Raw genomic sequence first — 15,420 nt, 5'->3', positions numbered from 1 at the left:
ATGATTGCAACTTACACCATAGTTGATTATAAAAATCGTTGTGATATATAAGGTCAAGCTCATTATGTCACGATAAATGGAAAATTGTTGGTGCTGGGATTCGAACCGTTTCACTCTAAGTACCTTTCACAACGGTTGATATTAATGACCGTTGTGCAATGTCCTTTAGTAAATACAAAAAAAAAGTGCCAAAAAAATAACTATTACAACGGTTAACAGGAAGACCGTTGTAAAATTGATGTTACGAAATCTCTATTTTGTAGTAGTGAGTATTTATAGAGGCCTTTTAGGCCTAGTTTTTTTGGAAGAACCATTGCCCACCTGGTCAATGGTCAGTTACTAAACATGACTTCTCTCTACCCAAGAATGTCATATCTCACGTTTTCCACGGCTAGGCGACAGGGAAGTATCTGGGGAGCGAGGGGGTACCTCCCTGAGGGTGTCGTAATAGTGTTGCCTCTCTTGAGGGTGTCTTATGACCATCGCCCTAGAGAGAACCTTTACAAAATAATATATATATATATATATATATATATATATATATATATATATATATATAGGATTAACTTACTCAAAGAGTAAATTTTTTTAACTTACTCTAAATCACAGTCTTTGAATTGAATCTAATATAATAATTAAATTATCTTTTTTACTTAATTAACCCTAAAATTAGATTCAATTTAAAGAATATAATTTGGAGTAAACTAAAAAAACTTACTCTTGAAATAAGTTGATCCCCACTTTTATATATATTATTGACTTTCAAATTGATTATTTTTTTTCTTATATTAACGTTAATTTTATTTCTTTAAAAATTATATTCTTTTTAAAATAAATTTTAGGTTAAAATAGTCTATTGATTCCTTTAAATTAGCGAATGTTTGATTTTAATCTTTATGATTTTTTTTGTTGGAGTTTTTATATCTTATTTTTAAAGATTTTTGTTCGAATTTTCCTATAAATTTTATCTTAATAAACTAAAATCAACCGAAAAATAAAATATAGAAATTCATAAGAAAAAAGAATAAAGAAACAAAAATAAAAAACTATCTCACTTCTAGAGAACAAAGACTTTCTAGAGAACAAAGAGTATTTAAACCTAAACTTTATTACTTAAAGTAACACTCATTTTATTGTTTTACGATTTTTTGAAGAAAACATTTCTTTCACGTCACAAACAATTATAGTAGTAAATGAAATTTATATTGGCAATTTTGTAATACGAATAAACCACAAGGGCAATTTTATAGCCAAATGAAATTGGTGAAGATTTATAAGTAGGCACATGCTTAATCGCCAACCACCACCACCCGAGTGAAGAGATTTGACACTCCAGAATCTGCCAAGAACCGGAAGTGGTAACTCTTTTTGACTCTTCACAATCTCTTTTCCCTCTGCGCTTTTCACGATCCATTTTTAACAATTCTCTATCATGCTTTTTCTTTTTTGATTCTGTTTATTGATTTATTTTTTTCTGTAATGAATGATTTGATTTGATGTTCCCTTTCGATTGAAATTGATTTGGGGGTTTGACTATAATTTTTCTGGGTTTTATTTTTGCTTTGAATTATTGGCAGTGAAAGAATTAAAAAATGGCTTCAGATCCAAAAGTTCACACTTTCGAAGAGGTTGCAAAGCATAGCAAGACCAAAGATTGTTGGCTTATTCTTTCTGGAAAGGTCTGTTTTTTTCTTCTCATGAATGGTTTATTTTGGTAATTGAATGCTTCGTTTGGTTATTTTTGTTGAAGATGAAGTTTGATAGGGTTCATGCATGTCTGAGTTTATTTTCTGGATCTTGTGCATCTTATTTTATGCAACATGTTTGACTGAATAATAATTGTTTATTTATTTATTTTTTTGTAAGATTTGATAAAGATTGTAAGATTCCATATCATCAAACAACAAAAACTAGAAAACTAAAGAACAAAAAATCTAAAGTAGATATTCACATAAATGTCAAACAAAGGCGACATGAAAAGAGGAATCTCCCTACCAAACGGTCCTCCCAGAACTTAACGAGGACTGTCACCTACCCTTAAAATGAAGCAGCCAAGAACCTAAATGTGGAAATCAAATTCCCTGCATTCATAAGTTGCCGCATTCACACATTCGGAGTATCTGCGTTTGTTGGATCAAGATCCAATGGTTTAAATTTAAATGTAAAATTTAATTTGTTTCTAACAAAAAGATTGAACTTCAAATTTTGACCATTTAATCTCAATCCAACAACCAAGAATACACTGAATGCGTGAATGCAGCTAAATTGTGACTTTAAGGAACCATACCGCGCTACTAGGGAAAATGCCATACCCACTTAGCTATAGGGAAAATGCCATAGCAACAATCAAATATAAAGTTTATATACATTAGAGAACTAATTGGGAATCAGTTTCGGCGATATTAGCTTAGAATTTAGATGCTTTTATTGGCTATGGTATTCATATATACCCCAATCGTCCTTGTGATGTGCTTTAATGCTGCTTTCCCCTAAACCATCTTCCTACAATACATTAGCTAGTTGGAAATCTAGCAGAAGGAAACCACTTTGACTATTTTAAACATTACCTGCTCCCAATTTTGAAGCTATTCAAATTCCCTACAAAATGCGGGCCTGAATGGTCAACATTAGGCCAAAGACAAAATATTTTACTGCATAGTTTTAGCATGTGATAATGTTAATTTTAATTTTAATTTCTATCTTGGTAACAAATTTATGTTCTTCAACCATGTTAGGTGTATGATGTCACCCCTTTTATGGAGGATCATCCTGGAGGCGACGAGGTTCTGTTGTCTGCAACAGGTATGAATATAATTTATAGCATTCGAAGGGTATATCACTAAAGCACCCAGGATAACCATATTGATTGTACTGTATTGTTTGGATTACAGGGAAAGATGCAACCAATGATTTTGAAGATGTGGGACACAGTGATTCTGCTAGAGAAATGATGGACAAATACTACATCGGCGAGATTGATCCAGCAACTGTGCCACTAAAGCGCTCCTACACTCCGCCTCAGCAATCTCAGTACAATCCTGACAAGACTTCAGAATTCGTGATCAAGATTTTGCAGTTCCTGGTGCCTCTCCTGATTTTGGGCTTAGCCTTTGTTGTCAGAAACTACACCAAAGAGTAGTTCCTTCTTTATCATCATGATGCACCCTTGTGAAGGGGGTTTGTTAGCTATTTATAGTGGGTCATTTAAAAGACAGTGTTTAGTTTCTTCTTGGTGTCTTGAGCAATAACTAGATGATAATGTTTTACCACTTTTTGGTAAATGGTACTGGTGTCATTGTGACAGAGGAACCTAATAATGTTGAATGGTGAATTTCATATCTCTTCATTTAGCATCTGTTTCGATAATATTTTCTCAAGCCTTTATTCAAGGATCACTCTAGGAGGAGGATCCTCTGACTTTAGTGTGGGAACTGCACTCTGCCTTTCCCTCTATCTCTAAAATGACGGTACTTTTCATGTTTTCCTCCTTATTTTTTTCTTGTTTATGGACATGAAAAGAGCAAGATACTTTTGAGCAATTAGATCTATGCTTTTAGTTACATTCATTATGCACTTCCGCCATTAGAGCCACTGCAGCAATGTTGCAGAGCCCACTAACCAATATTTCACAAGTGTTCCTTATACAATTTGACAATTAGTCTTCTATGTTGTCCCAAACCTTGGCGACGAAAAGTAAAAAAATGCCCTCAGTTTTGAGATGTATCTCTGGATGTATCTATTTTCTAAAAAAAAAGAACACCAATGAACCAACGAGTGAGACACTTCAATTATATCTAATTTTAGTAGAACACTAACGAACCAACGAGTGAGACACTTCAATTATATCTAATTTTAGTTCGGAGATGTATCTCCCTATGTTTTCTAAATATATTTTGGAGATGTATATTCAAAAGTAGCTAAGAGATTTCAAACCAAAAACAAAGATAATATGAGTAAGATCTAGAAACAAAATCAACTTGACATTAAATTATAGGTAGTTGTTAAAATAAATTTAACATTACATATTGTTATAAACGGATAATTCAGGACGTTGCAACATATTGATTATATTGTCGGTGGATCTTTCAATCTTCGCATCCACTTCAATCAGACTCTTTGACGTATAACGGTAAAATGTACTCCTCATATGACATGTATATCTTCATGCGTCCTAAGATCAAAGTTGGTGAACTGTATAATTCCTTCGCTGTCATGCGATGGTGAACGATACTCCAGCTTGACAATTCTCCAATATCGCAGGAGAGTATTCAGTTTGGTTTTTAGATCGACGAGAAGTATGTCGTCGCATATCTGAAATTGAAATTGGGGTTTTGCACCATTGAAATACACATATGCAAGGCGGGGATATGCATTCGTTCTCTAGTTGTTGTGTGTTTTGTAGAGAGTATGGGTTAAGAGACATCCTATTTATACAAGCATTGAGTTATTTTGGACCTTAGAAACCTTATCATGACACCAGTTCTCTAGTTGTTGTGTGTTTTGTAGAGAGTATGGGTTAAGAGACATCCTATTTATACAAGTATTGAGTTATTTTGGACCTTAGAAACCTTATCATGACACCAGGTCACTTTTCAGAGATGCATCTCTGGTTAAACTCTGAAACCGATTCATACTAAAACCTGTGTATGCAAAAACAATAAATACAAACCATAAAATTTATAAATTATATATATATATATATAATATATATATATATATATATATATATATATATATATATATATATATATATATATTATTTAATAATTAAATCGTATCAAGACGCCAATACATTCAGAAAAATGTATCGGCTATAATCTAAAATGTTTTAAAAGATGTCACTGCATAAATCTAATACCGGTTCTTCCTTCAATTTTTTCTTATTTAATTCTCTTTCAAACTCGTTCAATTTAGTGAACTCTTCCATTCTTTCCATAATGTATCTTCGCAAATGCATCTATGAACTAAATTTTGGTAAAAATAGGTTTTGGAACGTTCGAAGATACATCTCCAAAAAAATTTGAAGACATTTTTGAAGTTTCAAAGGTGCGACCCACACAGAGTGTGAGAATTTTCCTAGAAATTGATGTTGCTCATGTTCTTTGATATGGATCATTAATGCCTTTTTAGTACTCTCTGCAACTTCAATAACCAGTCTCAGCCTATTAAATGGGTTCAACTATGTAGATTAACTCCAATTATAATGTTCTATTCAGGCTATAAGACTATATAGATTAACTCTTGTTATAATGTTATATCCAGGCTATAGGACTATACAGATTAACTCATGTTATAATGTTTTATCCAAACATTCAAGCTATAGGACTATATAGGTTAACTCCCGTTATAATGTTTTATCCAGACTAAAGGTGTTCAAATTAATTGGTTATTTGGATTATCTATATCTGATTATTAAAAATCGACTAATTATTAGTTTAGTTTTAACTAAATCCATATTTTGAAACGTTATTAATAAGATTTTAACAAAATCTATATTTTAGACATCCATATTCAAAATAAAAAATTAAATTAATATATTTTTAAAAAATCACAAAAAGTGTCTTAAATTAATTCTTTTGTAAAAACAAATTTTCAAAAAAAGTTTTTTTCCTAATTTATTTTTTAAAATTTCTTTCTTAAAATAAAATATAAAAAAAGGATTTAGAAAAAAATTCAAGTAACAAAACATACGATTTTTTTAAATTTTGTTTCTGAAAATAATTTTTTTTCTAAATTTAAACAAATTTATTTTTTGAAAAACAAAATATATGATTTTTTTTATTTATGGAAAAAGTTTTCTTTTAAAAAAAAATTGTTTCAAATAAATAAATGGTTTACTTTTTTTTTTATTTTAGAAAAAAATTCTAAAAATAAAATGTTCTTGAAAATAAATTATTTTAAATAAAATTTAAATCAAAACTAATTATAATTAGTTTAAAATGTAATATACTAATAACTTAATTATAACTATTTAAAAAAATAAAACTCAGTTATGATTAATAACCAATTATAATATATGAATTATATATAATTATGAATTGGTTATGGAAATTAACTTTTTATCCAAAATGTATAAGCTCCTACATGCCATAATTCTTGTTTCTTTGTCTATTGTATCTTTGTTTCAATTCAAAATATAATTTAGCCCATAATGCCCCGTTATAATAAGAAGGGGTGCTTATTCTACTCTTAAGGGTGCGTCACACATCCTTAGAAATTCAAATATTCTTCATGCATCCAAAGATGCATTTTCGAACTTACACAAAATCATCTCAGACTTCGTTTTTATGAGATCCATCTCATATTGAATAAAATATGGTTCAAAGATGCATTTTCGCATATTATTTGGATGTATTCGGAGATGCGTATCTGAAATAACCTCTGTACTAATTAATGGTTTTTTATTCACTGAGCTGATTTAATTATCGACTCAGTGATATTTTCAGAGATGTGTATCCATAAATGTCAAGCAAAAAATTAGATAAAACACCACCTTGCATGATCGTCATCTTCGTACTGAAAATAAACTCCATTTTTTAAAACACTTAAAAATTTTCTCTCATTCTCAATCAACTTTTCAACACTAAAACATGACTGTTGTACTTCATCACATCAAAGGGAGAAAAAGAAGCTGGAATTACAGGTAAAGTTCATTCATTTCATCCCTTATTCCTTGAATTAATCTGGTTTTTGAGCTGTAAAAAAGAATGTGAGTCTGGATATATGATCGGTCACCATTTCCATTGAATTCCCGCCGCTAATCCGACATATTTTCATCACCTTGGTAAGATTTATGTTTGTTTTTAGTTGCATTTGAGTCAATTAGCATGTTTAGTTGGTATGGTATTGCATTGCATTCGATTATGAGTTTATGTCAAAAAAGATCTCGTTTATGCTTCGTTTGGTAGTGTCATTGTTACAGGTTTAAAAGCAAGAATGATGAAGTTCTGGACACTCTGAAGGACAAAAATATGAAAAAACAGCAAGTCAACATGGGCACCCGTGTGCCACAATACTGCCCGTGTTGTTGATCAAGCAGAGCAGAGAGGGAGCAGAAAACAGAGATCAACACGGCCACCCGTGTGCCACCACACGGTCGTGTTGATTAAAATAGTGCATTAACACGGGCACCCGTGTGTAGGGACACGGCCCGTGTTGTTGCCACTGTAACTTATGCTGAAAATAATTAATGCTGAAGAACAACACGGCCACCCGTGTGCCACCACACGGCCGTGTTGATTGAACGTAGTTTGGAAAATCTAATTTTTGTTGTGTGAACCGATTTTGCTCATTAAGGGTAGTTTGGACCTTTAGCTTGGAAGAGAATCATCTGAAGCTATAAGAAGGCTTGGAAGAGAAAGAAGAAGGGACCTTTTGACAGACGAACGAAAGCATTGCATTGGAGAAGATAGCGAATACGACGGATTTGAAGACGACGAGATTCAAGGGTATCAACCATTGAAGATCAAACTCTCATAATTCTTTGTAATGTCTAATCTTTACTTTATGAGTTCTTTAAGTACTATGAGAGGCTAAACCCCCTGATGCTAGGGGGTGGTCCTAATGTTATCGTATGCTATGAATTTGAACCAATGATTTCTTGATTACTATGTTACGTATTTCAATTCAATTGTGTGATGTTATTATGCTTTTGTATCGGACAAATACAAATTAATCTATGACTTCCAATAACAGGATTGTGATTGGTAGGGTTTTCACACAATTGGGTTTATGAATGCATCATCTAGGACTAGTAACTTTCGTAAATCACCGTAAACCTTGATATTTTGTATGATTAAAACCAATGATTAATTGAATGGACATTTGAGTAAGAATTGGTAGTTTAATAGTTTCTTCCTTAAGGACTTAAGTAAGAACATTCTGAGGTTAGGTGATTAAATGTTTCATATGTATTAAGGAAATCGGGACTGAATTCATAACCGGTTAACTCAACCACTCACCCTAGCATCTTTTATCTTAATCAATTATTTTTACTATTTTTGTGTTTACTATTATAAATTCCAAAACAACCAAACCATTATCTTTTTGTTCTGATAGAATCAAATTAAAATAAGTATTTCCTATGTAATCCTTGAGATCGATACTTGGAAATAAAACTCCTTATTACTACATCGGTAAAAATAGTACACTTGCTATTTTTCCGATCAATATACATCTCAGACAAAGTTTGGCGTGGTCCGGATATGCATCTCCGAATTTGACTGATACTTTGAATTTTAAATTTGTTTTCCGGTTATTTGTGGTATCAAGTCAACCAAACATTAGAAAGCCACGTATGTATATCAAAGCAAATACATAAAAGATATTCTGAAGAAATTTGACATGTCAGAAAGCAAACCAGCCAAGACTCCCATGCATCCTACTTGCATTCTGGAGAAAGAAGAGGTAAGTCAAAAGGTTTGTCAGAAACTCCATCGTGGTATGATAGGTTCTCTCCTCTATCTAACTGTTACGCGTCCAGATATATTATTCAGCGTATGTCTTTGTGCTAGATTTCAGTCAGATCCAAGGGAATCTCACTTAACTGCTGTTAAGAGGATCCTTAGGTATCTGAAAGGAACATCTAACCTTGGCCTGATGTATAAGAAAACATCAGAGTATAGGCTTTCTGGGTATTGTGATGCAGATTTCGCTAGAGACAGGTTGGAATGCAAAATCACATCTGGGAAACATCAGTTTCTGGGAGGAAACCTCATCTCATGGACAAGCAAAAGACAATCAACCATTGCACTTGCAATTGCAGAAGCAGAATACATTTCAGCTTCACTGTGCAACACTCAGATTCTCTGGATGAAGAATCAGCTTGAAGACTTTCAGATTTATGAGAGTAACATCCCTATCTTTTGACAATACTGTTACTATATGTTTAAGTAAGAATCCAATTTTACATTCTAGAGCGAAACACATAAAAATTAAACATCAATTTATCAGAGACTATATTCAGAAAGGGATAATCATTTTAAAATTTATAGATACAGACCATCAATGTGCTGATATCTTTACAAAACTCTTAGCTGAAGATAGATTTCTCTTCATTCTGAAACATTTGAATATGGCAGATTGCCCAGAATGAATCTGAACATGCGATTATCCTCTCTAATGTTAACTAGACTCTGACTCAAACATATGTTCTTTATCTGATTCTAGTTCCGATACTACTACAAGTTAGAAGATATCTGGATCAGAAACCTCTGAGTCAGAAACCTGTTGGTATTCCTGACTCCAGAAATATCAACGCGTGGTCTCTCAAACGCGTGGCTTTGGATCTTCTAGACACCTGTCTAGCTCAGAACTCAAGAGCCAAACTATTGAGATCCCCCCGAGCAGTGTGCATATTTTTGAGATTAGACAACCATCATTAGCTACATTTAATTCTCCTCATGCTTGCCAACTCAGATTTTAGCAATCATAATTACTTTTGTCCTCTCTTAATCTAACACTGTTGTTTTGCATGTGTTTTGAACTATGTATATCTATTACCACGATTCCCACATTCACACTTTTCACTCTCACAACCTACATAAACCCTTACCTTCAACTTCTCTGCAACTTCTTTTCAAACTTCATCTCCTTCAACAAACAACATGAATCCTCAACAACAACAAGTGTTTGAATACTCACAAGAAATGAATATTGTTGAGCAACAAGTTAAAGCATCACAACAAGTTGCAACCCAAACTGCTACGCCTTCAACAACCACCTATCAAGACAAATTTTGAAATTAGGGGAGAAAGACACAAACTTATACGAATTCATTTGAATGTATCATCTACGTTGAAACAGTTCTGAAATCAAAGTTATCAGATTTCAAATTTACAAACAATTTGAGTTGTTTTTGATAATTTACGTTTTAAATTGCAGAGTTTGAATATGTGGAGCATTTAACTTGTCACCCCAATAAAACCGGGCACCCCTACATTTAGAGCAATTGTATCGTTATACCTTTTTATCAAATACCGGGATTTTTTAAATATACTAAGTTTTATCAGAAATATTGAGTCTGTATCGAAAATTTTCAAAAATTACATTTTTTATTGCAATAAAATCAAAAGTATCATCAATTTCAAAAATTTCTGAGAATTACAACAAAATTCCGGAAATTATGGAATTTTTGGTATTTGTCACAGAATTTTGGAAATTGAGACATTTTCGGTATACAATGAATGAAACTTGTTCATTTTTTTCCTGCATAGCTAATTCGATACAAAAATTAACCGATAAAATACATACATATAATAAAAAATGTGATACGTACAAGAATACAAAATAAATTAGGATGAGTTCATAACTTCATCTTCTCAATGCCTAATACGTCATGCATATGTTGATTCTCATGCTTTTGCATTTTTAGTATAGTATTGTCTTCAATGATCACTGGCAGGAGGCAATGGACAATCAGGTTTCAACTTAACCTGGACCCAATGATTGTCGTTGAAAAAATCGACAATGATTTTATGCCTGCTCTTATACATATGTGGAGCTAAGGTAAGAAAGAGAAAATGTGATGTTAAGTCTCTTTGATAGGGATACAAATACGACATTGTATCTACAATCAATAGGGTAACGCATATTAGAAATCGTCATCATTTATCAATACCTTGGACACCAAAGTGGTCTACTTGTAACACATTCCTAACTATAAAGACCATGTCATATAACAAATTGGAAAACAATTGAGGGTGTTGATGAACTTGAGTATCTAACTGTGTCCAAGTCAAAGACCATGACTCTTCACCCCATTCAAGGAAAACTGCAATAGCCCGAAAACCACAATTTCCATCGTCACCCACATCAACAATGTCATCACTGTATAGATGTAAGGAAACTGAGACAAGTAAACATCTCTCGAAGATGCAATGGACAATTGACTTCTAGTCGGCATACTTGACGGTTGACTTCCGTTGATTTCGTGCATGATCTCTTTGTAGTCTGACTCCCCTGCGAGCCCTCACCATACTCCCACTCTTAAGGATCACGATGCACGCCATTATTTTCACCCTTTCTTATCTTCTTAAATCCCCATTTTGGCATGTATTTCACTGGAGGTGGATACATAGAATTTATGATTGAATGTGTTAGTTCTCATACTTTTTTCTTCAACACTCTCTGCCCTATAATATCCAAAGTACTGAAATATGTCTTCAACTCTTCACACTATGCTTCTAAATCTAATTGTGTACCACTTCTTCATGACTAACATCAAACTCTTCAATGTTTAATTTCTTTAACAAAAAATATGAATTGGTTCTAAAGGAAGAGGATTGCCTTGTATCTGGAAACTGGCAAGTTGATAAGCACACGGTAATCTATGTGTTGTTCTAATGAAGCAACCACATGCATCTTGGCTTGCACCAATAAATTTTACCCTTTCTAATTCCTTTTCAATATGTTGTATACACTGTCTTGAAACAAAATCGTGCAAGTTGATATAGAATGGAGTGTTATACCGATGCTCAATATTGACAATACTTTTTAAAACGAGACCCTGATTGATCCTAGTTGTAACTTCAACATGGTGTTCATAGCATCTCAACTTCGGACTAAATCTCTTTAGCTTGTAGCCAACAAGTTTTTTAGTCTCCAATGAGCAGACTTCATCCTAAAAACCATAAATAGAAATATATGTTTAGTAATGTAATAACATCGAAATGACGTTCGTGTACCTGTTCGCTATTGTGTTCTCTAAATGAGTCACTTTGTTAGTCCAAGCAGCAACAAACATTTCTTTATAAGGTTTCAACCATGTTTCACTCACATACGTAACAAATAAAGGAATATCAGCACAAACAGTCTCAAAGTGCTTTAAGTGTTTGATAAACTCGATTTCTCTATTAGCATACATGATATTGTTCCATAGATCCATGACATGTTCTTGTCTTTCTGATTTAAATACTTTTTGAAATATGAAACGAACACAACAGATGAGTTGAATTTGTAAACACAAGTTCCATGGCATTCATCAACGCAAGTTCCAGGTCCTTCGCCACAACCTCATCAACACAAGTTCCCGGTCCGTCACCACACCCTTCGGTAGCAAATTCTTGAAAAAGAACAACTCTTTGAGCTTCTCCAATGCCCATTTGAAGTTTTCAGCTCCTTTATGTTCCAAATACGCAAAGCCTACCGAAAACGTCAACTTTATTTACGTAACACCAACAATCTCAAGCAGTGGTAGTCGGTACCTATATAATCACGATGCACATGATAAAAAATCTGATAAATCAAAATATGTCCAAAAGATATCAAAAATTAACATTTGACCATTACCTATTTGTATTGTATGTACAATCAAAAATCAACACCAAATAAAATATATTCAACAACTTCACTGAATCAGGATGTGTCTGAAAGATATCAACAACAACATTTGTCTTCCCTATTTCTAGTTCAGCACGTGTATTTTTCTCTATGAATAAGATTCGACAACATTTGCATTTTTGTCAATGGACTTCTCTTGCCCGCATTGTATGTAGATCTAGCTTTAAACACCTGGGTAACACTGGTGAAGTTTTCTCGGTCTTTGTCTTTCAAAGTAACAACTATGTACCTTGGGGCCAATGATTTCTTGATTTTGAACCAATGAATTTGAACCAATGATTTCTTGATTACTATGTTACGTATTTCAATTCAATTGTGTGATGTTATTATGCTTTTGTATCGGACAAATACAAATTAATCTATGACTTCCAATAACAGGATTGTGATTGGTAGGGTTTTCACACAATTGAGTTTATGAATGCATCATCTAGGACTAGTAACTTTCGTAAATCACCGTAAACCTTGATATTTTGTATGATTAAAACCAATGATTAATTGAATGGACATTTGAGTAAGAATTGGTAGTTTAATAGTTTCTTCCTTAAGGACTTAAGTAAGAACATTCTGAGGTTAGGTGATTGAATGTTTCATATGTATTAAGGAAATCGGGACTGAATTCATAACCGGTTAACTCAACCACTCACCCTAGCATCTTTTATCTTAATCAATTATTTTTACTATTTTTGTGTTTACTATTATAAATTCCAAAACAACCAAACCAATATCTTTTTGTTCTGATAGAATCAAATTAAAATAAGTATTTCCTACGCAATCCTTGAGATCGATACTTGGAAATAAAACTCCTTATTACTACATCGGTAAAAATAGTACACTTGCTATTTTTCCAATCAAGTTTTTGGCGCCGTTGCCGGGGATTGCCAAACTACATATTTTAATTTCTATTCTATCGAAATTTTGTTGCTTGCCAACCAAAATTTTATCTGTGACAATTTTGTTATTCAATTCTAATTTTTGTCTAACTTGTTTATGCGAGGTAAGGCCTCAGCGGATTTTCCTTTTGACGCAGATCCATAAAGAACTCTTTGCACTCGACTCCGACAAGCTAAGAGAAAGAAACTGGAATTAGCAGAGAAAGCGGAGGAAGAAGTTGTTTCAGTGCACTCAGAGAATTCGGATTCAGACACGGAAACAGTTCCTGAAATCATGGCTGCTAATCCACCACCACCAGAGAGACTCCTCGGTGACTATGGTGGAACCAACACCCCGGGTGGTCGTATGACAATTGTCAACCAACCAGTTACTGTGGAACAATTCCAGCTGCATCCCAGCACCATTAATCAACTCGAAAGAAGGTCCTTCTCTGGAAGAGTGAATGAAGATGCCAACAAGCATCTGCAAAGATTTTTAACCATGAGCACAACACTGAAAATGCCTGGACATAATGAAGAAGCAGTCCGACTTCGTATGTTCCCATTCACTTTAGCAGATGAGGCTGAAGAGTGGTTCTATTCCTTACCTGCGGGTAGTATCACTACATGGGAGCACATGGAAACAACATTCTTGCAAGAGTATTTTCCCGCATCTGTGTCATTGCGGAAAAGATATGAGATCCTAAACTTCAAACAGAAGGAGCGTGAGTCACTAGGAGATGCCTACAAACGATTCAAGGGAATCCTAGTGGCTTGTCCTACTCACAACATGGATGAAACTGAACAAATGCAAATGTTCGTCAATGGTCTTCGAATTCAAACAAGACAAATCCTTGATTCAGCAGCTGGTGGCTCAGCCAACTTTGCAACAGCCACCGGTATGAAGAAGATAATTGAAGTTATTGCCTCGAACGAGCATTTAGAGTTCTATGACAGGGTATCAAGCAAATCTGCAGTTATTGACTTGAAGCTTGAGACAAATAAACAGGTGAAAATTGAAGAAGTTGTTGCTGTAGAGGTAGAGAAAAGGTTGAGAGCACTAAACATAGGTGCTCAGAAGGTGGCTCAAGTGCAACAGGCACCGAGTGAAGTGTGTGACATTTGCAATGGACCACACAATATTGTTCATTGTTTTGCAACACCGCAACAGATCGAAGATATAAAAATTTTAAAGCAGAACAATCCCTACTCCAACACATACAATCCGGGGTGGAAAAATCATCCAAATTTTGCATGGAAAGACCAAAGAGGGAACCAGCAACAGCAGGCACAGGGTCAATATCAAAATCAATATCAGCAGCAGCAACAACAGGTACCTAAGAAGGCAGATTGGGAGATCGCAATTGAAAAAATGGCTGCTCATAACATCCAATTCCAAGAGGAGACTCGAAATAATCAGAAAAACACTACAGCATCCATAAAAAATCTTGAAATTCAGATGGGTCAAATTGCCCAACAGTTAGCTTCAAACTCCCATGCACCTGGCACACTTCCTAGTGGGACAATCGTTAATCCCCGTGATCAAAGTCACATTAAAGTTGTGGTCACCAGAAAAGGAAAGGCTAAGGAACCACAAGTTGACGAACAGGTTGAAGAAGAAGGATTGTTGGAAGTTGACTTGGAGATTAGAGAAGAGCCAAAACAATATGAAGAAGTGGTAGTCAAGCCGACAAGCCCGCAAGAGAAACAAAAACCAAAGATCATTCTTCCTTTTCCGACAAGAACAAAGAAGAAAAATCGCCATGAATTTTTTTTTTTGAGAAATTCTTGGAATTATTCAAGAAGCTCGAGATCAACATACCTTTTGCTGAAGCTCTGGAACAGATGCCGATCTACGCCAAATTCATGAAAGACATCATATCAAAGAAAAGGCCGATCGACAGCGAGCCAGTCATGCTAACTGAAACTTGTAGTGCTATTTTGCAGGGCCTAAAAATTCCGATGAAGAAAAAAGATAGAGGTGCAGTCACTATTCCTTGTAGCATTGGAGATAGATCCTTCAAAAAGGCACTGATCGATTTGGGAGCAAGTGTGAGTCTAATGCCCCTCTCAATTTACAAAAAACTTGAGTTAGGGGAGGTGCAGGATACTCGCATAACACTGCAATTTGCGGATCATTCTATGAAGAGGCCCTATGGTATAGCAACAGATGTTCTGGTGAAGATTGATAAATTTGTATTCCCGGTGGATT

The 15,420-nt window shown here is 34.1% G+C and overlaps 1 protein-coding gene across 1 annotated transcript; it reads left to right on the top strand.

Moving 5' to 3' along the window:
• The first annotated feature begins 1,213 nt into the window (after window positions 1–1,213).
• Window positions 1,214–3,350, top strand: LOC127081600 (cytochrome b5). Its single transcript, XM_051021844.1, has 4 exons — window positions 1,214–1,358; window positions 1,578–1,679; window positions 2,736–2,802; window positions 2,892–3,350. The coding sequence occupies exons 2-4, from the start codon at window positions 1,593–1,595 to the stop codon at window positions 3,137–3,139; spliced, it is 402 nt and encodes a 133-aa protein (XP_050877801.1). The 5' UTR covers window positions 1,214–1,358; window positions 1,578–1,592; the 3' UTR covers window positions 3,140–3,350.
• Window positions 3,351–15,420: the final 12,070 nt, after the last annotated feature.

The sequence above is a fragment of the Lathyrus oleraceus genome, chromosome 5 (genome assembly GCF_024323335.1).
Source record: "Lathyrus oleraceus cultivar Zhongwan6 chromosome 5, CAAS_Psat_ZW6_1.0, whole genome shotgun sequence".
Classification (NCBI taxonomy): Eukaryota; Viridiplantae; Streptophyta; class Magnoliopsida; order Fabales; family Fabaceae; genus Lathyrus; species Lathyrus oleraceus.
The sequence above is the reverse complement of the archived record's forward strand: the minus strand, read 5'-3'. Positions and strand labels throughout refer to the sequence as shown.

Coding starts and splice junctions, on each gene's coding strand:
- LOC127081600 (XM_051021844.1), top strand. CDS start 1,593: ATGGCTTCAGATCCAAAAGTTCACACTTTCGAAGAGGTTGCAAAGCAT. Junction 1,680..2,735: donor GGCTTATTCTTTCTGGAAAG/GTCTGTTTTTTT, acceptor CAACCATGTTAG/GTGTATGATGTCACCCCTTT. Junction 2,803..2,891: donor GGTTCTGTTGTCTGCAACAG/GTATGAATATAA, acceptor TTTGGATTACAG/GGAAAGATGCAACCAATGAT.